This window comes from Kogia breviceps, chromosome 15, assembly GCF_026419965.1.
Source record: "Kogia breviceps isolate mKogBre1 chromosome 15, mKogBre1 haplotype 1, whole genome shotgun sequence".
NCBI lineage: Eukaryota > Metazoa > Chordata > Mammalia > Artiodactyla > Physeteridae > Kogia > Kogia breviceps.
The window spans coordinates 7,037,750-7,064,631 of record NC_081324.1 but is presented as its reverse complement, the minus strand read 5'-3'; the positions used below and the strand labels follow the sequence as shown (position 1 = coordinate 7,064,631).

The window sequence follows — 26,882 nt, the reverse complement described above, 5'->3', positions numbered from 1 at the left end:
AGTATCTAAAATTGCCTTAAACAGGAAGAAAAAGAGAAGCCAAATTGTCCTTCAACATCGTAGTAGAGAGAATACTACACAAAAATGAAATTAAACTCCACCTACAGGAAGCAAAATGAGTAACTCTCATAAGCATAATGTTAAAAAGAATTACAATTCCATTTAACAAAAGCAAGAGAATGAGAAATTATTGTATATATGGACACATAATTAAGTGGTAAAACCATCAAGAAATGCAAAGAAGTTATTACCATCACAATCAAAATAACAACTACCTTCAGGGGAGGAGTAGAGACTGGAAGTGGTTATGATGAAAGCTTCTAGGGTGGTGGCTACTCTACTTTAGGATCAGGGTGGTTACATGTGTGTTCATCATGTGATAATCAATGAACTATGGATTTACGTTTTGTGTATTTTCTGCATGTGTTGTATTTCACAACAAAAGGGTTAATAAATGCAAATAAACAAGTTACCCAAATAAAGGGGCTTAATGAAGTGTAAGCCTTACTTTTCTTGAAAATGAGCTCATTCATAAAAGTAATCTTACTTATATATTTGCTAATAAAAATCATTAACACATTTAACCATTAATGAGCCATAAACACTGAATAATAATCTACATTAAATATAACACATACAGTGCACCCAATACTGTGGCTGGTACACACTGAGTGGTCAGTAAAGAGTAAATAGCTATCAGCTGGGGGTTTTACTATTGCTGTTTATAGTTATTGACTATTTTTACTTACTTCGAGGAGACCTGACAAGTACTTCACACAGATTTCTAGTGGCTTTGTGAGAGGAGAGTGTGAGCTCCATCCTGGAAACGCTGTAAGGTGGGCCATCCCTCGTAAGGTCCTCTCGAGGGACGGCAGGCCGTAGAAATGAGGAGCATCCGTGACTCTCAGACACTGGAGCAGTTTCAGAGCCAGCTGAGTTTGGAAAACATAAAAAAGTTCCAAGCATTTCCTGTGCATGAAAAGGAGGAAAAAAAATCAACCACGGAACAAACGTAACTGGCTGAATGGGCTTTCTTGGTGGTGGTGGAGGGTTACTAACAACTTACTGTATCAAAAAAGAATGAACTAGTGGAAATGGCGGGAAATGGCAGAAAATACTCCCTCTTAAAACAAGACTTTTAAAGAAAAACATAGTTAATATACCATCCAGAGTATATGATGTAAAATACAAGTAACAATTACACTGAAAAATGCATAAATGGGTATTAGTATTGCCAACCAATAATGAAATTAGAAGTTAACATAGAGTTACCACATGAACCAGCAATTCCAGTCCTAGGTATATACTCAAGAACTGAAAACATATGTCCACACAGAAATGTGCATATGAATGTTCATAACATCACTCTTCACAACAGTGAAAGGTAGAAACAACTCATATGTCCCCCCAACAGATGAATGGATAAGCAAAATGTGGCATATCCACATATGGACTATTATTTAGTCACTGTCATCTGCTGCGACATGCATGGACCTTGAAAACATGATGTTAAATGAAAACAGCCAGACACAAAAGGTCACACACTGTTTCACTCCATTTATATGAAATGTCCAGAATACACAAATTCATAGAGAAAGAAAGAAGATTAACGGTTACCAGGGGCTTGGGTAAAGGGTGAATGGGGAGAGACTGCTTAATGGGTACAAAGTTTCTTTTGGGGGTAATGGAAATGTTCTGGAATTAAACAGTGATAGTTGTACAACACTGTATATATACCAAAACCCACTCAACTGTACACTTTAAAATGGTTAAAATTGTGAATTTAAAATTTTTAAGTCAGAGCTACAGATGTACATTTGAAAATCATCCATGCAAAAAGTTGTACAGTCATAGAAATGGGTATGACTGCTCAGGCAGATGTGTAGAAAATTAAGAGAGAACCAAGAACTAAACCTAGAGACAACAAAATACTGTGTGTGTGTGTGTGTGTGTGTGTGTGTGTGCGCGCGCATGCATGTGTGTGCGTGTGTGTGTGTGTGTGTAATTACAATTAGGCTATATCAGAAATTGATCTGAACTAGAAAACAAACCACCACAACTGATTTTTACTGAAGTCTTTTCTCCTCTTAATTTGAAACTAATGAAAAGTAATACCCTTTAGAAATCAAAAGAAAACTAGGTTCTGTGTGAATGTTCCCAAACCTCCAATAATACAAATGGTACCTGTCGGTAAGTGCCACGGAACTGAGCAGCAAGGTGTTGAAGAGAGCAACCAGTTCTTTTTGGAGCTGCTGCCTGACGGCAGTGCGGATGTCATCAGCTTCCTCTCGCACCTGGGACTCTGTCAGAAGCAGCAGCTCTAGTAGTGGGTTTGGACTCTAAAAAATGGAATTTGTAAAACATATATTTAACCCTCTAATGGAGCTGTATGCTGTTTCCCATAAAGGGTTTTTCTGCTAATCATGTTCTGGAGTAACTAAGTTATAGCGCCTAAATCGTAGGTTTCTACGGCATTAGTAGAGATGTTCTCAACTCAAAAGGTGCTTCATATGTTATCTCAAGAAAAGGAAAGCATATCCATTACAGAAAACTGAAGAAAATACAGAGAAGCACAATGAGAAAAACAAAAACCACCCATAATCACACCTCACAGAGGTAGCTGTTATTAGTATGTTGGTATATACTATTCTTTTTATGCGAGTGCAAACAGAATTATAATTCAATATTCTTAACAAAACTGAGATCAAGTGAAAAAATCCACTACTGTGACCATTTTTTACAACAATGTTATTATCAATATTTCTTCAAAAACATTTAGTATCTGATCGTTATTTAGCCACAAGGTTTTACCACAACTAACAGATAATCAGTGATTTCTAATTTCACTGAGCTGCAGCAGCATACTCGACTGGGATTACACCCTGTGTATGAATTCTAAGCCATGAAATCACTAAATCACAACATTGTAATAGTTTTAACGCTTTCAATGTATATTGCCAAATTGTCCCTGCAAAACGTGTACCAGTACATATGACTAAGGCCCACAGCACCCAAGCCAACGTTGAGTATTATTACTGTTGCAATCTTTGCCAATTTGACAGACCAATAAAAAAAGGAAACTAGTACTACTTAAATTTCAACCTGTTTTCCAACTTAAAAAAAATAGCTCAAGGATGTAATAGATGATTTCTAGTAATATTGAGAGAGCAGAAAATGTTACATTAACCAACAGCATTAAAAATAGATGGAATATTTATCTATCATCTATAATGTCATAGGCACTGTGCTAAAAAAAAGAGAAAGAAAATTAGATTTTATTTAACTTTTGAGTTAAACTAGAAGATCTGCATTTTCATATTTTATAGATGGGCAAACAGAGGTTCATGAAGAGGGGAGGTAACTTAACCAAAGTCATATGAATGAGCAGAGCAAGAATTCAACCTCAGGACCATCTTACTTCAGAGATAATTAACATTCCATCCCCAGCATTATGTCACATCAATCGTGCATATTACAACGTTCAAAAAGAGATAAAATCAAAATGTAATTACTGTTGTCATGGCATCCTTCACCTAAAGAACTCAATTCAAAAATAACTACATTCTTTTTAAGGAAAAGAAATTTTTTAAATGGGAAGAAAATTCCAAGTTGTTTACATTATGTAGTATGTACAGTATACTTCAACCAGGTACAAAGAATTAAAAATAATCTAATTGAGAGCTTTTGGAAAATACTGAGGAGAGATGCTTTACCTTTAACTTACTTTACTATGTTTCACACCTAAGCAGCCTTTTTTTTTCAGCTTTTCCTTTCATCTTGAACAAGAAGTGTCTCATTTGGTTCAAGTAAAATTACATAAAACATAACTACAATTTCTTAGTTTCATACATGAATAAAACAATCTAGACACACATTTAATAAAATCATAAAAATAAATATATATTCTATAGTATTCTTAGCGCCAAATAACCAAAGGCTGACTTACACCCACACTCCCTCTAAATCCCATAAATACTGACTAAATGAGCAAGCTGTTTTTAATGCAAACCCCATCTTGGTAAAAAGTAATTTTACCATCAGCAATTATTAATTCTGATATACATATAAAAATTAAGTAGACGCTACTGATTAACATATTAATATACTGAAGCAGTATGTAAATATATACCTGAAACTAAGACCCTTCCGAAGAATCTCACCCTAATAATAACTTATTTTGGCAGGTAAATAGCTGAGACTTTTTCCCTTTGTAACATATCTTGGGTTGACATGTTAACATTAAGATTCAGTGAACCTCAGCAACACCACTTCTAAAATATGGGATTTATTACCATTCCTCAAGTACAAGAGGAAATAGATGTCTCCACTGATGCCTACTGATCTCAAGTACTTAATCTTATCTGAAGGTTTTGTCTTTAGACATTAGTATTCAATCCTAATTTTAAACCAACTACATGGGCCATTATTTCATCAGTGCTGACCTCCAAAAGGCAACAATTTCTGCAATGATGGTTCATTTTCTTTACCCGCAGAGTTACCACTCATCATATCCAATTTTCCATCCATCAGCAACCTACAATAGTAGGATGGACAACGCCCTCTGTGAACTCTGAGCGCACATGAGCCAGTGGAATTCCGACGACAGACAAATGCTGTGTAGTTCTGAATGGTCCCCCTGAAAAAGTATGGCCCCACTTTGATAAACTTCCATCAAAAACTTATTCTGAAAAGAAATGCATTCAAATTCAGCACTTCTCAGTTATTTTATATACTAACAAAATATCAATACATTAAAATATAAATTAGTAGTACAAAAAATTCCTAAGTACGTAAAATGCTTGTAATAAATGAAAGTTTTGATAAAACATGTAGAGAAAATTTTTACAAGAGAAAGTTTCTGTATCTTCCCTCGGTAAGTTAGCTGATTTTTCTTTATATATCTTTTAGGCATTCTTCTGCTTGATCAGGTATTCATTTCTGTCTAATTTTCTTTTTGCCACCATCACTTTTGCACATCTTCATATGTTATGTCCATATATTCAAAACAACTCCTTTGGAAATGCTATTTTACTGACCTTCTTAAGCCGTTTCTCATTTATTTTACCCACTTCAGATGATAAACTGTAAAAGTCACTTTTTGACTTTCTATTTTCATGCTTCTTTTATTTTGAACATTGGTTGTTACATAACGCTTAATAATTTAAACCTCGTAGCATGCTATTTAGAGAGTAAACTCTCCTGATAGTGGATGCTTAAGTCCACTTTACTCACCCTTAAAAGTATTACTATTATTTATAACACTAGTGATGATAATATATGAGACAAGGTAAAAGCTCTCCAAAGACAGCTTTGATACCATACAAAGTCAAACAAACTAATTATACCAAAAATCCTTTCCTAAAATTGCATTAAAATTACAGTACAATCATCTAGAGTCCTGTAGAAATTTCATTTTAATTTCAAACTATGAATAAATTATGCAATATGTATCAGCACTCATGACATACAACAAAATTCATAATCGTTTAAACGTAAAGTTTAACTATCTAGTATAGTTACACAGGTTAGGTACGTATATTTTAATTTTTCTATTGTTATATACTATTTACAGTCATATTCAAACATTCAACTATTGCACAGATTTTCAAGAAAAGATTCTAAAACTAAAGCCTACCATATATCTGCTATTTTCAGAAACCAAAGCAACCACAGCTCCCAGGGTACAAGAACTCCAACCGAAGAAGGAGACTGTTTTCGAGGTTATTCTTTTTTTAAAATGAGTAAAAAGATTACGAAGTTATAAAAAAATTTATAGATCAAAAATCAATTTATCAAAAAACTCATTCAGAGGAAAAGCTTCATGGACATTATTTTAATAATATTTTAATGTCCAATCTATAAAATATTTAAGCAGGCGTAAAAGCTGAAAGAACTATGACAATAGGTTTTCCTGTTCACTTTATTAAAAATATCCAGAAAAAAACTGCCTCCGAATGCTTCCTTAATTTTTTTAATAATTAAAAGATAAGAGAAAATAGAAGTAAATACAGTACTTTGAAATCATCCTTGGGAAAGTAACAGAAGAGCAAACTTTACTGAACAATAAATTTATGTACCCTGGAAGTGCACTTATCTTATTAAGGACTCAAAACTTATAATTTAAGGAAATTAGTATGCTGTCTCTCATTTGTGTTATAAATAAATTTTCTCAGCTTATCATGTCTTTTTAACTATGCTTAAGGTACTTCTTGCCATACATACAGAAACCAATAAAATTCACATATAAATGCCCTCCTACTGGACAAATGTTCTGTTGTAAGTTTCACAAAACGAAAATAGAAGTGAAATGGCCAGGGAAAAATATAAAAAATAAATTTTATTAAGGAAAAATTTGCTATGATAATTTAAAATGTAGCTCTTCAGAAAAATACAGGCATATCAAAGGAACATAATACAACGTTCAATCAAAGAGTCATGCATATGTAGGAAATCAGTTTATGGTTTTAAAAAATGGTGCCAATTCAAATCAGGGGTAGACATGACATGAGAACATTGCTAACCATTAAAAAAAAATAATCTACACCCTAAGAAATTCCAGATAAATAAAGATGTAAACAAAAATAAAACCTTAAGTATCATAAAAGAAAACATGAGAGTGTTTTCTCAAAACTCTGGAAAACAGAAGATCTTTCCAAAACGACACATAATTTAGAAACTATAAAATACCCTATAAATATGAGTACACAAAAGTAACACGGCAGCGAACGAAACAAACAACAAACATAACCTGCCCTCGCACTGCCCACATTCTAGTAGGGCAGAAAGAGCGTGAACAAAGATGCTCTGCAAGCGGGAGCGGTGGGTACAAGGAAGACACGTAAAATAGGGTTACGAAGAGGCACAGAGAGCCGGGCACGGAGAAATGCTACACTATGATGGTGATCAGGGTGGCTAACATCTGAACAGAGCGCGGAGTCAAGTGCGGCAGTCAGCTGTATAGATAGCTAGGGGAAGAGCATTCCAGCCAGAGAGAAAAAGAAATGCAGGGCTTCCCTGGTGGCGCAGTGGTTGAGAGTCCGCCTGCCGATGTAGGAGACACGGGTTCGTGCCCTGGTCCGGGAAGATCCCACGTGCCGCGGAGCGGCTGGGCCCGTGAGCCATGGCTGCTAGGCCTGCGCGTCCGGAGCCTGTGTTCCGCAACGGGAGAGGCCACAACAGTGAGAGGCCCGCATACCGAAAAAAAAAAAAAAAAAAAAAAAAAAAGAAATGCAAAGGGAGCTCTGAGTGTGGTGTCTGAAAAACAACCAGAGGCCAATGTGGCTGGAAAAGAAGGAGTGGAGTACAGTGGTAGGAGAGAAGGTCAGAAAGATACTCAGAATCAAGCTCAAATAGAGCCTTGTAGCCTATGGAGCTTAATCCGAATGAGAGGAAGCTGGTGGAGGATTTTGAGAACAGGGACATGATGTGACTTCAGTTTAAGACCACTGTGGCAGCTGTCTTGAGAACCACGGGCAGCGTGGGTGGAGGCTGGAAGACCTAACAATAACCTGGGAGAAGGGTGGTGATGGCTCCACCTAGACTGATAATGGTCAAGGTGGTGAGAAGTCAGGTTTTTCTCATTCATACACACACACACACACACACACACACACACACACACACACACACCCCTGTAGCACTGTACCTAAATGTGGAAATTATGATCATGGAACACAATTTAAGTACTATAAAAGATGAAAAGTAGAAACAACATAACTAACAAAAGCTAGGGGATGAAAGGGGTAGATAAAATAGGAAAATAAGTCCAAAATACAGTAAGGTCAGAAGACTAATGACAAGAAAAAAACATTTGCAACTCATAACACAGATAAACGGCTAATCTCTCTAATTTATGAAGGGCTCCTCTGTTACCAAAAGCAAAAGATAAAGAGAGAGAGAGAGAGAGAGAGAGCGAGAGCGTGTTTGAGCACACACGTGGGAGAGAAGACTAAAAACCCAATTGCGGGGCAAAACTAGCAAGGGCATCAAGGGAGAATTCGCGGAAAACAAAAAAGCCCCAATCATGAAAATCATTGTATCATTCAAAATAAGAGTTACCTATTAAAAAAAAAAAAAAAAACACCTCAATACAAACACATATACACAGGTATCTTTGCAACTTGTAACTGACTCAGCAATTACAGTTCTAGGAATTTACAGTTTCCATTTGTTGTATTTTAACATGTTACAAAATTAAGGTTATGTGTGTTTCTTGTAATTAACTACATAGCTTCCTTAAAGTGATATGTTTACTAGTGAGTTAATAAATGTTTATTGAGAGCTCACTATGTGTAAGGCACTATGGTAGACGCTGGGTATCCAACGGTGAACGAAACAGTCCCAATTTTCACTAATCCACATAAGGTAGAAAATAATAAACATCTAAACAAGCTTTATACACATATAAACATTCATATACATAATATATTTTTTAAATCTATAAATACTTTTAAAAGTATTCTCAATTAGAATTTCTAACTTACATTATATTAGCACCTTGCATTTTTATAGAAAATCATTTCTTTAAATGAGCTTTCCAAATGTATTAACATATAATGAAATATATTTGTTTTATAAGGTCTATTATCTTCTATTTCAGTTTAGGCCCTTTTTTCTAATTTTAATGTGTTTTTTCTCGTGATTGTTTGTGGGAAGGTTTACCTTTACCAGGTTAAGTAAATCCATATAGTATTTGCAAAAAAAAAAAAAATACAGGACAACGATAAAAAACAAGCTAGCTTCCTGGGTTCTTGGCAAGTTTCTCAGAACACAGTCAGCTACAAAAAGTAGAGAGTAGTGGGGGGCAAACACGGGTAGACACTACAGTAAACTTACATGAAGCCTGAGCACAGTCTGACTGAGTCCTTCCAACCTCAGCGTCACTACCCCTCACTGACTCCAGGCTCGTCTCACTGCCCCTCCACATCCCTACTTGAACTCCCCCACTCCAAGATCCTCACTTAAGAATACAGCTGCTGGGCTTCCCTGGTGGCGCAGCGGTTGGGAGTCCGCCTGCCAATGCAGGGGACGCGGGTTCGTGCCCCGGTCCGGGAAGATCCCACGTGCCGCGGAGCGGCTGGGCCCGTGAGCCGTGGCCGCTGGGCCTGCACGTCCGGAGCCTGCGCTCCGCAACGGGAGAGGCCGCAGCAGTGAGAGGCCCGCGTACCAAAGAATACAGCTGCTGCTGAAAGCTCACATATAGAACAGGTTTCGTTCAACGCCAAGACTGAAGGGCCCATTTAGTCTACAGACTTTTAACTTAAACCTAGTAACAATCATGTCAGGAAGGCACATGGCTAAAAGCCATCTATTACAACATAAGGACTACTTGGCTAAACACAGGCTATGTAAAAATTATACTTTTCTATATTTTCATATACAGTATTAATGATTCTTACAAATATATCATCTGTCAAACCTAAAATTCAAATTCCTTAACAACACTTACCTGTCTAAGAAGTAATTCGAGAAGCCAGTTTAGAAGTTCTACGGGGACATTTTTTCTTTGTTCCTTTAATAACTTATTTAGAAAATGTATGATATCTATTAGCAGTTTCTCATCTTCAGTGCAAGCAGGAAGTACTTGTAAAAACCTACAATAAAGAAGACAGTAATCATGGTTTCTAGTTCTTTAAAGTAAGTGGCGTGGGGATAAGTATTTAACAACTGGCTGAGAAGCGGGGTGCTGATTTGCTGTGTTTGCCAGTTTCCATAGTGTAAATACTCCGCCATGGCTGACTGCAATCCTCCAATCTACCACACAGCTGTGGAGACAGGCACTGCAGCACACCATTATACAGCATTTCCACAGAACAGACAGAATCCATATAAATAACATTGAGAGCACAGATAACAGTAAAATGTTGTAAAATAATTAGGAAGCCACGACTCTGCATAATTGTTGTCTTTATTTTTCATATAATTTATTTAATTGTAAGTTTACAAAGTTGAATTTTAAGAGTGGTTGTGTTTAACAACTAACTTGCAAAAATCTAGATAATTTAACCATCACTTCTCTTACAAGGCAGTCCTAGCTGGCTACGGCACACCACTGAAAAACGTGAACTAGATATCCGAATTGTAAGAGCTACACTAAATAAGAGCCCACATTTTAGAAACTCAAATAACCTTGCATTTTGAAAATGGCACACTTTCCGTTTAACAGAGTTACACATTTTATACTAAAGTCACATGAAGACTGAAATGTAAAACTGCTGGCAACGGCTGCTTATCAGTCTTGTTTCAAATGCAGCCATCTGCTACCAGTTAAACGTGTTAAATTTACAAGCCAGGGCCTTCCCAATAACTACTAAAGGACCTCCACATGGCTAGCAACTTCATGAAATTCAGAGTAAAAAGAAAAATGAGATAATTTACTTAAGAACAGAATGAAAGCAAAACAAAACAGCCAGCGTTACCAAGCCTTTAATCAGTTCCCTGATGTCTCAGCTCATTTATTGATATAATATGGACAGGAATAAACATTCAGTTTGTTTATCCAGGTCTTATCCTAATCATTTACTTCTGTGAGATAAGAAATAAGATTTGCTATGTTAGGATATAAAAATGTAATAATTATAATATTTGTAAAAATTATAACAATTTATTAATAATTCCAAAATGCAGTAATTATGTTAAAATTTTCTCTTTTGCTATTATTAGACCTGTATTACAGATAACAAAAATCCTTCAATTTTTCTTTCTAAAAAGCATTTTTCTCATGATACCAACAATAAGAACACATGCTCCTATCTTCAAACATGTGGAGATGAACCCAAATACAATTCCATCCAGGCCTCTGAAACCAGCAGGCTTCAGCCGACACTGACCTGTTCAGTGTGGTGTGCCAAGACAAGGACTTCAAGGTAATCCCACATGGGCCAGTGCCACCCTTGAAAGACAATCTGTCATTCAGAAGATAAAAACTCATCCTCGTGAGAGCAGCCCTCACTTCCCTGTGGGCTGCAGCCTGAACAATGGAGCGGAGACAGTCCTTCAGTCCACTTGCTGTGTGTGTCATCTTCAGAGAAAGGGTGTCCTCAGTGGATAACTTCAACGTATCTAAAAATCTAAACAAAAAGAAAAAAAAGAAAGAGGAATATAAAGCTATTAAAGAAAAGCTCACAATTATTTTTATTATAAACTCTCTCCCCCAAGTTCTGTTTTGTTTCCTTTTAATTTAAGGGTGACTCACAGCCAAAAGAAAATCTGATGTGTATCTGTCAATATTAGGGTTTCACACTAGCACGAGGATGTTTATATGGACATCTTCCTGCTTACGGAAATGTAATTTGCACTCAAATGAGAAAGTACTGACCGAGGAGAACAGACTGAGGTATTTCAAAGTCAGCGTCATCGTCATCACCCCAGTGATGGTAACGAAATTCACATCCGTAGTTACCAAGCTTCTACCCTAACCCAGAGCACTTTTCCTGATGAATCACATCTGTTAACTAACCAAACTTTATATAATCTCCAAAACAGCATATAGAGCACAATGCTTTTTAATTTAAATTTCTTCATGTGATAGTTTTTAAAAAGTAATGAACAACATGTAATCTTTAAAACAAAGTAAAAATTATAATCTTCAGTGAGAAAGCAGGGTCAGATGATAAAAAGTAAGAAAGCTACTTGACCTAAAGGAAAAATAAGGCCTAGCTAATTAGTCATAATTAGGTAGATGTGAATGCTTTTCTACTACATGTAACAGCTTACTCTTGGATTTTAGTTTCAGAGTTCATTTGCTTCAACAGATTATCACTCCCATGATACCATGATAGGTTCCAAGCTATTCTCAGCATATCTGAGACCGGCTTCAAGGCCAAACAATCAGCAGATAACGGCAAAACTATGGAGTAAGGACTCACAGCATGGTGGCCAAGTACATGTACTGGTAGATGATACCTAAAGAAAATGTATAAAAATAATTACATACTTTTAAATTCTTAAATGCTACTCAAAAGAATGAGCCACAAATGAGGGCTAGTTCCACGCCTCCCACTCTACAGCAATACAAAGATCTCTCTCGTGGTCCCAGTTTTGAACAGTTACCATGCTTTATTCTCTTGCCATCCTCTAAACTTTCAAAAACACCTGATTAAACTTCTTTCCTGAGGACTTACCATACTCTGTGTTGTATTAGGGTTGTTTGCAGAGATGACTGATGCCCCTTGAAGTCGAGGCCCATGGCTACAGTGAACCACACACACAAGGTGTTCAGCTGAAACACAAATGTCTACTTTATGCTACACACTGTACGTTATCTACCCTTCATTCACAGTTACGTGGCATGGCACCATGAAATCCATTTTACAGATGATCAAAATGAGCCTTAAAGAGGCTAAATGAATTGCTTATGCTCACAGGGGTCACTAAGGGACAGAATCACAACTTACTCTTTTCACTTGAGCACACAGTTGAACCATCAATAAACTCAATCACTGTGTCACCAAGAGAACCCAGAAGTATTTTTACATCTAAGAAAAGATTCAATAGCAGTATCTCTTAAACTAGTTAATGTTAATTTAATAGTTTTTAGCAGGACTGCCATGCCTAGCATCTCAAATGTTAAAGAATAATTTTGCTCATAAAACATATCCCAAACCCCTAATTCACGTTATTTGTAACTAATATTAGAGAAACACAATTGGGTAGGATTTTTAAGGGGAAATTTAGTGTGCTTTTTCATTTCATGCATCTCAAAAAAAAAAAAGAGGCTAAGGTAGAGTTCTGCATATAAATGAAGGTGAATAATTTTTTTAAAGACAATAAATTTTAAAAATTGGAATTTTCCTTAGATGTACCCGGGGCTCCTTAGAGAAACGGCTAATGCTAGGTCTGCAATAGGGAAGTCTAAGGTGAGCTGTGGACGCCTCTTCCTGCCAGAAAAAGCAAGGATGTACTAAAAGGCTTTTGAAGCCGTGTCGGAAGGGCACAAGAGCCTCCTTGAAAGGACATGCACTCAATGAAAAGCGTTAAGGCTGTCAATCAATGGTCAAGCTTTTAATAAGTTATAAAATGTACTGCACATTACACCTGAAGAACATAGAAGGAAGAAAATAATAAAAAGCACAGGGTATTACATCATGACCAGTTTGAGAAACCACTACACATCCACCATGTGGACAATTTTTAAAATGACATTACTATGTGTAAAAAAATTACTGTTGACATTTCTTCTCTATGGACAACCTTGATCTTGAGGTAACTCTCTGACCCTTTTCCCCAGGACAACCAAATAGATATGGAATGTCAACAATTTTACTAAACCGCTTTGCTTATGGTGACAATCACTCCCTGCTTCTGGACTGGGAGGTGTGGAAACAACCCACACCTGTGTGGAAATGTACGGTGGGAAGCCACAGCTCTGAGTGTCCCTGAGTGCTGTGGCTCTCATACATGATGTGCCTTGCGGGGACCTGGACATTATGCCCACGGCATGCTTCCTAGAGATCACATTTTCTATTGGGACGTGGGCCTCCTATGTCAAGACAGCCTCCAGCACGCACACAGGTAACCACATTTCAAGCATGACCTACTGTCGTGTGTGTTTTATTATTTAGCCAAAACTAAAGACCATAAAGAATGTGATGTCTACAACTAAAGAATTTCATTCATAAGGATATATCCAAGAGGAACTATTGGACACATATGCCAGGAGATGCATACAATAATGTTTACAGGATGTATACAGGAGCAAAAACTCAGAATCAACCCAAATACCCCATGACAGGAGAATGAATAATCTGTGGTATCATCTAACAAGAGTATTATACAGCAGTGAAAATGATTATACTACATGTAATAATATCTAGCAAGCTATAAAATGTTATTTTTAAATTAATCATAGTTTTATTAAGATATAATTTTCTTACCTTTAAAATGCACAGATTTTAAGTGTACAGCCTGATGAATTTTTATATATGTGTTCATTTGTGTAACAACCACCCAGAATAAAACACAGAACATTTCCATCCCCTCAGAAAGTTTCTTTGTTCCCTTTTCTTGTCAATTACTCTCCTAGCCCTCCTCCAAGAGGTAACTATTACTGTTACCTATACTGATTTCTCTCACCAGAGATCAACTTTGTTGGTGAACTTTAAATAAATGGAATATACAGTATATACTCTTTTGTGGCTGTTTTCACATTATGTCTATGATTATGTCATAAACGCTATGTCTATAAGACTCATGTTGTTGTGTGAAAAGTAGTTTTCAAATGTTGTATAGTGCTTCACTGTGTGAGTATAGCACAGTTCATTTATCAGTTCTCCTTACTGTTGGACATCTGGGATGTTTCAAGCTTTTGGTTACTATACATAAAGCTGTTATGAACATTCGTTCACATATATATGTGTATATAAAAGGAGAGCGGGTGCTGTCAATACCAAGAGCTGGGGAGGGTGTGCAGCAGCTGGGAACACTTACACTGCTGCAGGAATGTAAACCAGTACACCACTCTGGAATACTGCTTGGTAGCATCCACTAAAGCTAGACACATAAATATCCTCTGATCCATATGTCTTCAAGAATATTCTGAGCGGTCATTACGCATAACAGCCCCAAACAGAAAACCAAATGTCCATCAGTGATAGAACGGTAACTACATGGGCTGTATATTCTTACACAGAATACGACACAAAAATGAAAATAAATCAACTACTGCTTCATGCAATGACGCAGACAAATTTCCCCAAGTTGAGCAAAAGAAGGCAAATGAACGAATATACTTTATAAAGTTCAAGAACAATGTATAATAACAGAAATGAAAATAGAATTATCTTTGTGGGTGCTGGAAGGTAATAAGGAAGGACAAAAGTGGTTTCTGGCATGCTAGTGATACTTTGTATCTTAATCTACATGTTAGTTACATGGGTGTATTTATGTGGAAAAATTCAGGATTTGTAAACTTTATGTATCTTATACTTCAATGAAAACAATTTACTTTTTAAAAAGTCTAGAGAAACATGAAAACCAAATGCAATTCATGACCCTGACTGGATCCTGCATTAAAAAAACAAAAAATCTACAGAAGATATTTGGGATATAATTGGAGAAACTGGATCATGTTACAGAATTATTTTTAATTTTCTTAGATGTGACCATTCATGGTACAGTGGTTATGTAGGATAATGTCCTTAATTTAAGGAGGTACATGCTGGAATAATTGGGAGGGAAGTAAAATTATGTCTGAAACTTATATTTAAATGGGTTGGGGAAAAAGATTATGTAAAAATAAAATAAATGTATTGAGAGACAGAGAGAAAGACAGAAAAGCAGACCCATGTGTTAACAGTTGCTGAATCTAGGCTGAAGGGTATGCAAGTGTTCACTACATAGTTCTTTCAAGTTTTGTGTAGACTTGAACAATATCAAAATAAAAACTTGGTGACAGGGATGTACGCTTACTGAACTTTCAGAAGCACCACCATGAAGGAAAGATTAAAGCATTACAAGTCATGTGATGAAACGCTAGATGAAAACTTTAACAAATCATAGATTTTGATTTCCCTTTCTGTAACCGTATTTTATCTTTGGGAAAATCAAAGAAATAAATTCTTTACCTTCTAGAAACTGAAACAGGCAAACTGAAGACCGATGGTGAAGAAGGTTTATTGGAAAGATTATCAGACCTATTTCACAAAAGAAACACAAAAGGAAAGAAACAACTGAGTAGACCATCGTTTTGTCTAAGAAACACAACTTGCTTCGCTTCCTTGACTGAAACTCAAATCAAGAGTTGCATTTGGTTCTATCATTTAGTATAGTTATAACATGGTGCTACTACCTGGATTTGCTTTTGAAGAGCAAATTAGGCTTTTCTGTAAGAAGTCCATATAATAAATGATTCATACAACGCAGACGCTGTACTGGCAGGCGGCCTCTGTGTCTCTCCCGCACTGATCCTGCTCAGGGTCAGTGTTAATCAGATATTACATCCTAAACATCTTCCCCAAGGGTTGTTTAAATTAAATCTTAAAGAAAAAACACACAGGGGCTTCCCTGGTGGCGCAGTGGTTGAGAGTCCGCCTGCCGATGCAGGGGACACGGGTTCGCGCCCCGGTCCGGGAGGATCCCACGTGCCGCGGGGCGGCTGGGCCCATGAGCCATGGCCACTGAGCCTGCACGTCCGGAGCCTGTGCTCCACAACGGGAGAGGCCACAACAGTGAGAGGCCCGCATACCGCAAAAAAGAAAAGAAAAGAAAAGAAAAAACACACAAATTTGAGAGTATATACCAAAAAACGTATTGATAAAACTTACTATAGTAATTATCAAATTTTGTACTTAGTAATGTTCAACAATAAAAGTTCAGGGTGACTTTTTGAGCCAGTGTGCATAATACTGCTACTCAAACCAAAAATCATACCATGTATATCTACCATAGAAAGCATAAGCTTCCTGAGTCAGAAATTTCCATGCACTGCTACAAGACTGCATCAGAAACTCAGACAGACAATTCAGAGTAAAAACCTTTTAAAACTCTTATAGCTCACCACATATCCATTCTTGATACTTCATCAAATAACAGAAGACAAAATAATGCTCCAACTTCAGTCACGATGGTACAATCTTCATGAAATATCAAGGAAACTGTAAATAAGAAGAAGCATAACTTTATAAAATATTTTTACCTCTAGAAAGAATGAACTTCAAATTTAAAATATCTTTTTTTTTTTTTTTTTTTTTGTGGTACGCGGGCCTCTCACTGCTGTGGCCTCTCCCATTGCGGAGCACAGGCTCCGGACGCGCAGGCTCAGCGGCCACGGCTCACGGGCCCAGCCGCTCCGCGGCACGTGGGATCTTCCCAGACCGGGGCATGAACCCGCATCCCCTGCATCGGCAGGCGAACTCTCAACCACTGCGCCACCAGGGAAGCCCCAAATTTAAAATATCTTAACTCGAAAAGAAGAGATGCCATTCTCAGAGAAATGCGATGTTAACCCAGATAAACTGACATCATTAAAACAGTGGCTCTCAACTTTCAAATCTATGCAAATCTCTGCAGGGCTTGTTAAAACAAAGTTTCTGATCTGGTAGGTTTGGAGGATACAGACACCATTGGCCCAGCACATAGTATGCACTCAATAAATGTTTGCTGAGGAATTAATTTTCCTTGTTGAGTACCTAGTTAAAAAACTAATTTTGCCCTAAATTCATTAATGAGAGATATTATAATTCATTTTCAGGCTCACTTAAGTAATTTTTGGAAACATCAATGAGGTCGAAAAAGTATTAAAAGGGTACAGATTATGTTGCCTTAGAAAATGCCTTTGAATCTAGTAGCTGCTCATAATTCATTGATTGCTTGAATAATTTAAATCAAAATTATAAATGAAAAGGTAAACTAGGAACTAAATTCTACTGAATGAGGTTAACAGGAAGACAATTATTAACAAGAAAAAGAAAACTAGGGATCCATAACTGCTACTCTTCCACATCAATCTATACAAAAACTTATAAAATTTTACATCTCAAAATTTTACACTATTCAAAATTTATGAAGCCGAACACATTGACTCTCTTTAGAACTTTACCTGGTTTGAACCTTTATCAATGTTACTTAAACTGTGTCCTATTCACTTGGCAAGCAGAAGCCATTAGAAGAGAAGAAAATGCTAAAATAAAATGACTCATAATATTTTGAACATAAATATCATTAATCTCTTACACGCCTGATAATTGACATGGTTAAGCATATTGAGACGTTTGATCAAGATGCCTCTTGTAGAATATTTAAAAGCAATGGCCTACATTTCTAGGAAAGAAAATAGCACAGAATGTTACCAAGCTCTCTATTGAGAACAGTCAGAGAGAAAAAAAATAACATGGAATTTTTCCTCCTAAATACTCAATTACAACCAACTGAAAAAGGTTAAAAAAAAAATCACACTTCATAAAATGTAGTAAGTTAATGTTCAGAGTCATTCAGGATGGTCTAGTTCCCACTCCCCACAAGTTGAGTCTATACACTCTGAATGCCAGTTTAAGGACATAATCAGTTATAACAGCAAAGCGTCAGATCTACAGGCACAAACAAAACAAGAATGAGGAAACACACTGGAAAGAGGCAACAGTGACAGCAGCTGCGGCGCTCTCTCTCTCTACAGGTAAGAACTGACCACCTGAGCACCAAACGATAGCTACATCAAGGTGCAGAGAGCAGTTAGAGGCTTCAGCCCTTCTCAGCCCTAAGGTCTACTCTGTAACAGGATTTTAAGAAAATGCCCACAAAAGTGTTAAACATTTTCCACTGCGATGGTTTTTTTCAGTGGCATATTTACTAATAAACTCTGTTATTGTGTTAGTAAAGCGGGAAGTAAATGTTACCTACAGTTAAAGAATAAACAGTTAAAGCCGAAGATTGCTCTCATTACTGTCAGAATGTATCTTATTTACCTCTGAACAGCAGGGTCAAGAGAGAAGGTTGTTGGGAGAGGGAGACACGCAGGACTGGGTCAGCACAGAGGACCTTCCTCAGGAGCGTGAGGCTTGGCTGTACTAGACACTCTACGACCTGGACAGCAGGGGAAGACACAGTTATTTATTTTTATCAATTCTAAGGTGAGATAAAATATACTATAACATCGTCTTATTCTAAATGTCATGGTTTTTCATCAAAATTGTGTGAAACTAAAATGCAAATATTAAGATTTTCCACTGAAAGTACGTTTTGTATATACTTCTGCTTATACATCTAATAGAAATTTTAAGGTTTTCCTTTAGAGACCTCACTTTTAAAAATTTTTTTTAAATGAACAAGGTAGTGGATGTTACTCAAGACTGAAACTCCAAGTACTCATCCAAATCCAGTTGAATTCATTTCAAATTTAATTGATAAAAAAAACCAATCTGTAAAAATATGTCTTACCTCACCATCCTGACTCACACATTTATTTAAATACTCAATTATCTTGTCAGTTAAGCATAATTTTTTCACCACAGCATGCATTTTAATATCTGTAGACCAAAAAAAAGTTACTAAAAGTTAAAGAACATTTTCTATAGTTTTAAAAATAGGACAGCCACACAGCTTTCAAACTTTTAAAAATAATTACACCTAGTGTTGAAAATTAGAGGATGACACTTTAAACTTTTTACTTTATACACATCTGAACAATTTGAAAACTTTTAAGTAACAAGCACATCTTACTTCTGTAATATAAAAAAAAAACTATTTAAGAAGAATAATTAAATGAACTAGCTCAGATTCTGAAAAGGACTAGAATTTTAAGTATACAAATGAACACTTTTATTTGTACATGGAAAATTATTTTATGTTCTTTCATGGACATTTCTTCTCTTTTCCAAATCCATCATCTCAAAATGTTTAGAATTCTCCACAGGCTAATGTGTAAATATGACTTGCATTTTTCTATCAATATTAATACAAGATCTTTAACCTCCAACTGTTAATAGCAAGTATAAAAAGAAAGGGTCTGTAACATACTCTACACATTTCTAGAGAATAGGACCTCTTTTTTAATAAACATATACATGTGGGGGTGTGTGTGTGTGTGTGTACACTGCCGCAGTCTAAATGTTTGTGTCCCCACAGAGCTCACATGTTTGAAACCTAATCCACAGTGCGGTTGTATGCGGAGCTGGGGCCTTTGGGAGGTGATGAGGTCATGAGGGTGGAGCCCTCCTGAATGAGATCAATGTCCGTATAAAAAGAGGAGAGCTTTGTTGCCCCTTCTCCACGTGAGGACACAGGGAGAAGACAGCCACCTACGAACCAAGAAACAGGCCCTCACCAGACACTGAATCTGCGGTGCCTTAATCTTGGACTTCCAGCCTCCAGAACTGTGAGAATAAATTTCTGTTGTTTATAAGCCACCCAGTCTATGATGTTCTGTCATAGTAGGCCAAGCAGACTAAGACACACACACACACACACACACACACACACACACACGTACTAGATGTCGGTAGCACCAAAAACTCTAGTTGCTTATAGATTAGTGACAAATATTTCACAACTTGCAGACAAATGTTCATAGTTTGTACTCCTACATTCTCATTGAGAAAGACGTACAAATATAAAGTTGATATTTAATTTGTAGCTTTCACTGTAACTACCTCTAGCTGCCACTTTAAAGAGGTTAGTTTCCAATACCGTCCAGTATAGTGCATACCAAAATTACAAGCTTTATTTTTGAAATGTTAAACAATACCTAAAGAATACCCTCTAAAAGTTTTCTTTAATCTTCTTAGCCAAGGCTCTCCACATTTGCTTGAGCCTTATTTTCTGTAGTCTCTATTATTGTTATTAAAAGCACAAATATGTTGAATATGATCTTTCAAATTACTCTCTCATCCTAGTTTCCACTAATGTCAGGATGGGAATATCTATCATACCCCACCTTCCAAGTTAAAAAAAATATTTTTATGTAAATGCAAAATTACTTCTCTCAAACATTAAAGATAAATTACATACATCACATATAGGAAAAAAATTTAAAACTCAAAGAATAACAACACTACAAACAAAGCTAAGAGTAAATTTTACTAGTCGTTTTTAAAAATAAACTTTTAAAGAAAATACATAGTTACAGTGCATTATTTTTATCTTACCTACCTACAAAGTACAATTTGATTGATTTCTCTAAGCAAGATGGAACAAACTGAAATATCATATACTAGGTAAACTGAGAAAGGAAAAAGCAATTTACTGTCAGAATTATATCAACATTTCAGAAGAAAGATAATTTTATCAAATGACATTCCACAGGTCAAACAACAATAATCTAGACCAGGGGTCAGCAAACTTTTTTCTTTAAGGAACTAGATAGTAAATGTGTTGGGCTTTGCTAGCCGCATATGGCCTTTGTCGCATATTCTTTGTTAAAAATGTAAAAACCATCCTTAACTTGAAGGCTGCAAAAGAACAACAGGCCACAGGCCAGACTGGTCTACAAACCATAGTTTGCCAACCCCCAGTACTACACACAGCAATCTAAAATTCCATTCTCAGCAGCATTTTCCTTAAAAGACATTACCTTGCATAATCACAGCTAACTGTTCTGCGGCTGACTTTCTCAAAATAAGATCAATATCGTCTGAGATAAAGATGTCATATACCTTTTCAACAGTCTCCAACTGAAAAAAAAAAAATTTTTCTTTCATCTACTTCCAATTCTCCGGTAAAAGTCTACAGCCATAAAAACAAAAGCTCGAAGGCCAACTTATTTAAGTAACTGATATGTTTACACTTGCAACAATGATGTGCTAGGTCAGAGAGGGAGTCAGGATCTAGAACAAAGACCCATCATGTCAAATAAGCCTCTCCTCTTAACGTGCATCTCCACTAGGAAGCCATTCATGACCCATTGGCCATCCAAGTCACACAGCACCACGACAGGTAGCTCCAGGCTAGCCTGAGGACAGCAAGCCCAGATACGTGACTTGGCATCTCCCTGCTGCTCCCCGAAGCCGCCAGCTGGAATTCCCTTGGCCCCTCCACTTCCCCCTCTTAGGGGTCCTGAAGCAGACAGCTCTCTGGGGCTTGCTGCCCAGCACGCTGACCAAGCCCCCCAACAGCAGTCCCTGACGTCACCTCCCGCCAGGACAGTCTGAGGAGGCAAAACACAACAGGAAAGGGGGGGAGAAAAGGACCGAGAGCACACCCCTCCTTTCTCCCCACCCACTGCCTCCTGCAGCTCTCATGCGGACTCAGGAAAGAGAGTTCTAGAACTCCACTCCGCCTTCCTCCATGCGACACACAGGGTGCAGCAGTGATGCCAGTGGCTCAGGACGCAGGAATTCCCCAACAGGACCTGGTATGTGGCCCATGGAAGCTTCTCCAATCCTCCTGCCAGGGCCATCAGACGGCCGCGAACACTTAGGTTAGAAGAACACCTAATGTGTTTCCCTGTTTTAAAAAATCCATTGTGTTGCATGTGGCTCTACCACAGGCCTTGGGGGCTGGTCCAAACTTAAAGAAAACTGCCAGACTGCACCCTTGGAGTCACAGGAGAAGCTATAAAACACAGGAATGAGCAATGAAGATAACGGACAGCTTGCTTTATCTGATCCTACATCAGTCCACAATGATTTGGCTGCAGTTCTGGACAGACAGGGAGATGAAGGCTACACCTCTTAAGAGGGGGAAAAAGCCAAAGATTTAGAAAAGAGATTAACAAAAAAAAATCTCAGAACCACTGTAATATTTAAAAGAAATTGCCCTTGCCTTCTATATTATTATTCCTGTAATGAAGAGGCTGAAAACTTTATCATCATAATATTTTCTTTTTTAGTATTACAGGCAATTTCCAACAGAAGAAAAAGAAAAATTTTATGCCAGTGATGCTTGTTTTTAAGAGTCATCAGAGAATTTCTTTCCACTAGATTAGCCTTATGTTGTATTTAAGATACTATTCAAATTAATTTGCACTTCCAGCGTATATTCTGAATGAAAAGGGACACGACGGCTGGCATATAGTAGGCACTCAAGAAATATTTGTTCAGTAAATAAATGTATCCAGGAGCCAGAAAAAGCCAGGACACAACTTCACACTAGGCAGGAAAAACCACAGGTGAAGCCACCATCTCTCTCCCTCTCCCGTACAAAACACAAATTGAAAAATGTAACATAAAATATATCAAATAACCACACAGCTATGAATAAATAAACTGGAAAGTTATGATCACCTTAATAATCAGTTCTCTTCTGTCATCCAATTTGAGTTCAATAGGCTTTTTCACAATAAATAAATTAGTAACTCTGGAGAGAACTCTGGCATCGATTGAAGGGCGCTTGGTATCCGCCCCCTCTTCCCTTGTAAGGTGACTTGCTAAAAGCTTTACTGCCAGCACCCGGACCCTGAAGAAACAAAGTCTTTAAGTCAACATTTTGCAATATACAAATGTATAGAAATTATAAAGGCCCATAACACAAAGAATTATTACAAATCAACACAATAATTAGCTATGCTTATACTGACATTACTGATGACATTTTCCCTTTTCTATTAAAATACTTAGTGTATCACCACAGTTATTCCTGCATTTTACATTTCTGAATAGCCGCAGAAACAAGGAATAACCAATAATTACAAGTGAAGGTGCAGGCTCACCGAGACTGCGAACCTCAGCTCCAGTAAGTCGGTCTGCAGATTAAAAACCCTAGCTCCTGACTCCAAGTCTACTGATGTATCTCAACCATAGAAGCTATCAGACCCGTGAGCAGAGCCCTAGCAACAGGTCGAACCTCCAGGAGGGTAATCGCACTGACAGCTAAAGCGAGACACTGGGGGTGAAACAGACCCCCTCAGATATGAAAATACAAATACTTCTGGTTCCCATCAAAATTCTATTTTACCTGGAATGGATTAGCATCAAGGTCAGTTGAGCACTGAGTGGGGAGGTAGAAGATGACAAGGAAAAGTTACGGACTGCACGCGTGAGACGATGAAACGGAACCACAGAAACCCCACTGGATGGACGTGCGGCGACGAGTTACTGAGACAGGTTCCGGAACCACACGGACGCGGGGCAAATTCTAAGCCGTAGGACAAGCTCCAGGTTTTAGGTACTACTTGTGAGACCACGATTAAAACGTGCACACGCGGGCAGGCATCCCCACCACAGCAAAGGCTGGGTCCCGGCCCCCTGAAGTCCCCCGTCATAACACTGATCTCGCCGTGTCACGGTTAATAATAAAGCCTGAGTGGTAAGGTCTCTCCTCTCAACTGCACGCCCAGCTCTGGAAGGGCAGCGCCGTGTCTGTGTCGCGCGCTGCTAGGTTCCACTGCCTACCACGGCTCTCAGGTGCTCACCAAATCTAGAGAAAGCGGGACTCTACTGTATTACTAAGAGACATCATCTTTGGAGGGCAAATATTTACTCCAAGATGGTGTGGGAGTCAGGCAAACCTCCCTCTCCCATCTGCTGGGACCTCATGAAAGCTCAGACAGCCAGACACCCACACGATGCTCCTCCTTTGTGCCGGCACTCTCTGTGTCACCATCTCGGGTCGTCAGTGGAGAGACAGCCACCACCCCCAGGCAGAAGCCTAGAGTGGGACATGTAAAGCATGTTTTTAACGCATCTCCTCCCCTGGTAGATAAATGTAGCCTTTTGTTGAGGTTTAGCATGAGCACCCTGGTGCGATTAGTTCTCTATACTTACTTCTTTCAGCAAATACATTTTGAGCGTATTTATGCCCAAGGTACCCAATGAAGTTCTGAGGATGTAAAGATTAGCCAGTGGGTGGGGTTCCTGCCTAATGGAGTTTATGGTCTGGTGAGAGGGGGTAGAACTAGTCAAATGATGAAAACAAATATGTAATTTAGACTGCTGTAAGTTCTGTGTAATTGAGAATTACCTTACGCAAAGAGAGGTCTGGCCTTGCCCTCGGCTCCTGGGGGAGGATCTCTAAGCCCTTAGAATGTCCTGCCTGATAAGAGTGTTTTTTGTTTACCTGGAGACTTTGGGCCCCCAAAGGTGAACCAAAACTATACACCTATTGTGTTACATCACCGAATGTGGGGTAGGGAATACTACACTAGCACGTTAATAAAGACACTGCCCAGGGTCAACGGGAACATTTGCAGAAGCCGGTCCCCTAGGAGCACAAACACACTAGCCCCGTCTGCCCCCCCGCTTCCCGCATCGCCCACAACTTTCCTCTCTGCACGATGCACGCGCCCTTACAATCTCCTCTGACTCTCCTCCTTCCTTCTCTTAACGTTTTCGTTTATTTCACCTACTTCCTTAATGTTTAGTCTGATCATCTGTTTATAAATAAGCCACTGCATTATCCTGATGTACGTATGGGGAAAACAAAATCATCCATTTTCAAGAGAACATCTGTTTCTCTAGCCTTTCCCACCGACACTTTCCCTTCATCACTGCTTCTCCATCTTTACTCTAAGCTTTTCTTCTCCTCTCAGTGAGAGAAAATCTAACCACTGTTACCTAAAGAGAGTTACACAAGATTCATGTTGCACTGACAGAGAGGGAAGGAAGACGATCTTTCTCTCCTTCTTTTCTTCTAGTTAAAATGACACTTACACTAATGGTAGAGGAAAGGACACGTTTTCAGTTTCCCAAATAAGAGGACAAGCTAAACAAGATTAAAATACATGCATACCCTGGTATAAGAGGCAACTGGTCCACTATACTTTCATGAAAAACTTTAATTTTCAGAACAAGTATTTAATTAGAAAAGTTGCACTCCAGGAGACTAACAATTTCTAACGAGAGAAGACAATGCGAGTGCCCTATGGTTTTTGCAACCTGTTTCTCTCCACGCCTCTCCACCCTGCCCGCAGCAGCACTATGAACAGCACTGGGGGCAGTGATGCAGTAACACAGGCTGATGTGACAGCAAGGCTGGAGGATGGACAGAGCGTCTTAGAAAGTGTCCAAAAGACCTTTACCGGGTTAGTTTCAGCCATTAGCTCCCCGTCTCTGCCTAGTAAGAGAATCACTTCCCTTTACCTCCTTTGGTTCTATACTGCTTGATACAATTACTACCCTTTCCTAGAACATTCCCGTTCATCTTTCACATTCCGTAGACTCTGCTGTACTTACGATGGCTTTTTCACCAGCAGGAGCCGTAGTATGGACTTTAACCAGGTGGTACAGGGGAGAATCCCTTCACCAGCCTCAGAACTTGCTTTGCTTAGGAGGAGAATGCAGTTACCCAAAGGATCCTCTGTGTCAGCATAGCCCTAACAGATTTCATAAAAAGAGAAATGACCATTTGATTGTATGCACATACTGTTTAATTTTTTAACTTGAAATAAGAATTGTGTTGACCTGTCAGGCAACTCACAAATTTCTTTCAATTCAGTTGAATATGACTTTTCAAAATAACCTACATGAGGTCAGAAGCCTACATACAACTGTATTTAAAAAATAATACTGGAGGACTTCAGGAAAATGTGCCAACCCTCCTGACACTTGCTAATTTTTCTACTTTCCAAGACTGTAGTAGTGGCACTGCCCCTAGATGAGGCCCCTCTCAGATCTTCAGACCTGTCCCCTCACTGCAAAGGTGGAGTGCTGTCAGTGCGCCTGCAAGGAACTGAGCTGTGCAAGCGGCAGGGCCTGAGGCCTGGGCTCTCTCTTCTAAGAGGACTGTTCCTATCATGGTGTTTCCATCTCCACCTTCTCATGCAAGGAAGGGAAGGCCCTGCACTTCCCTCCCTCCTTTACCTAAGCCCAGAAGGACTGCTAAAAAAAGCTTTGTTTCTAAGAGCTCATTAATCAAAGTATGAGGCTAATCCAGATATGCACACACAGAACTCATGAAGCCAGTTTCATTACATAAAGTCTGTTTAGAAAGCACTGTTAGCTTTGCCTAAAAGCCTTTCTATAAGGCTGAGCTATATTTTCACAGTCAATGCCTGCGCCTCACTTCTTAACCTCCCACCCGGTGTACACAGACAGATTCGCTAGCCTGCTGTAGCCTTCTGCCAGAAACAAGACAGCCGCCCACTTCCTGTTCCCTTATCCACAGCGCCTTCATGGCTTCACTTCATCTCTCCCACGGCATGATGGTTCTACTGCTTGCGTGCGTTTAAATCAATCACACTCACCAAAGAGAAACAGTAGCGCAAGCGGGTGAACACAGAGTACCTGTAGCACGGGGATGACAGGACACAGAGACTCGATAAACTTGTTCCAGGTCAGTGCTGTCATCCTCAGTCGCCCCTGCAGCAGATGCATCAGGATGGCCTTGGCAGTGGCATTCACCTGCTCAACAAGACGGGGAAACAATCCAAGAGGAGGTGGCCCGTCAAGTCATCTTACTTACCTGTAATATTTCATAAAATCTGGAAAGGTAATTAGCATCTCTTCCTTCAAACGTTCCTATTTCCACAGCATCATCTTACATTCTGTTCTCAACCAGTCCTTCCCCCTTAATGATTT

The 26,882-nt window shown here is 38.4% G+C and overlaps 1 protein-coding gene across 5 annotated transcripts in view; it reads right to left on the bottom strand.

The window, feature by feature from the left end:
- The window catches only part of RTTN (rotatin), a 140,369-nt gene that overhangs the window by 74,244 nt on the left and 39,243 nt on the right, over positions 1–26,882 (bottom strand). For all 5 annotated transcript variants that reach the window (XM_059041409.2, XM_059041414.2, XM_059041413.2 and 2 more), the window contains 13 exons: positions 26,589–26,705; positions 25,539–25,678; positions 22,653–22,824; positions 21,002–21,101; positions 18,871–18,959; positions 18,399–18,516; positions 16,496–16,592; positions 15,564–15,632; positions 11,716–11,904; positions 10,830–11,069; positions 9,449–9,593; positions 2,185–2,339; positions 750–969 (listed from right to left, as the gene is read on the bottom strand). In XM_059041409.2, the coding sequence (XP_058897392.1) occupies positions 750–969; positions 2,185–2,339; positions 9,449–9,593; positions 10,830–11,069; positions 11,716–11,904; positions 15,564–15,632; positions 16,496–16,592; positions 18,399–18,516; positions 18,871–18,959; positions 21,002–21,101; positions 22,653–22,824; positions 25,539–25,678; positions 26,589–26,705 (1,851 nt within the window). The remainder of the gene's footprint in view (positions 1–749; positions 970–2,184; positions 2,340–9,448; positions 9,594–10,829; positions 11,070–11,715; positions 11,905–15,563; positions 15,633–16,495; positions 16,593–18,398; positions 18,517–18,870; positions 18,960–21,001; positions 21,102–22,652; positions 22,825–25,538; positions 25,679–26,588; positions 26,706–26,882) is intronic.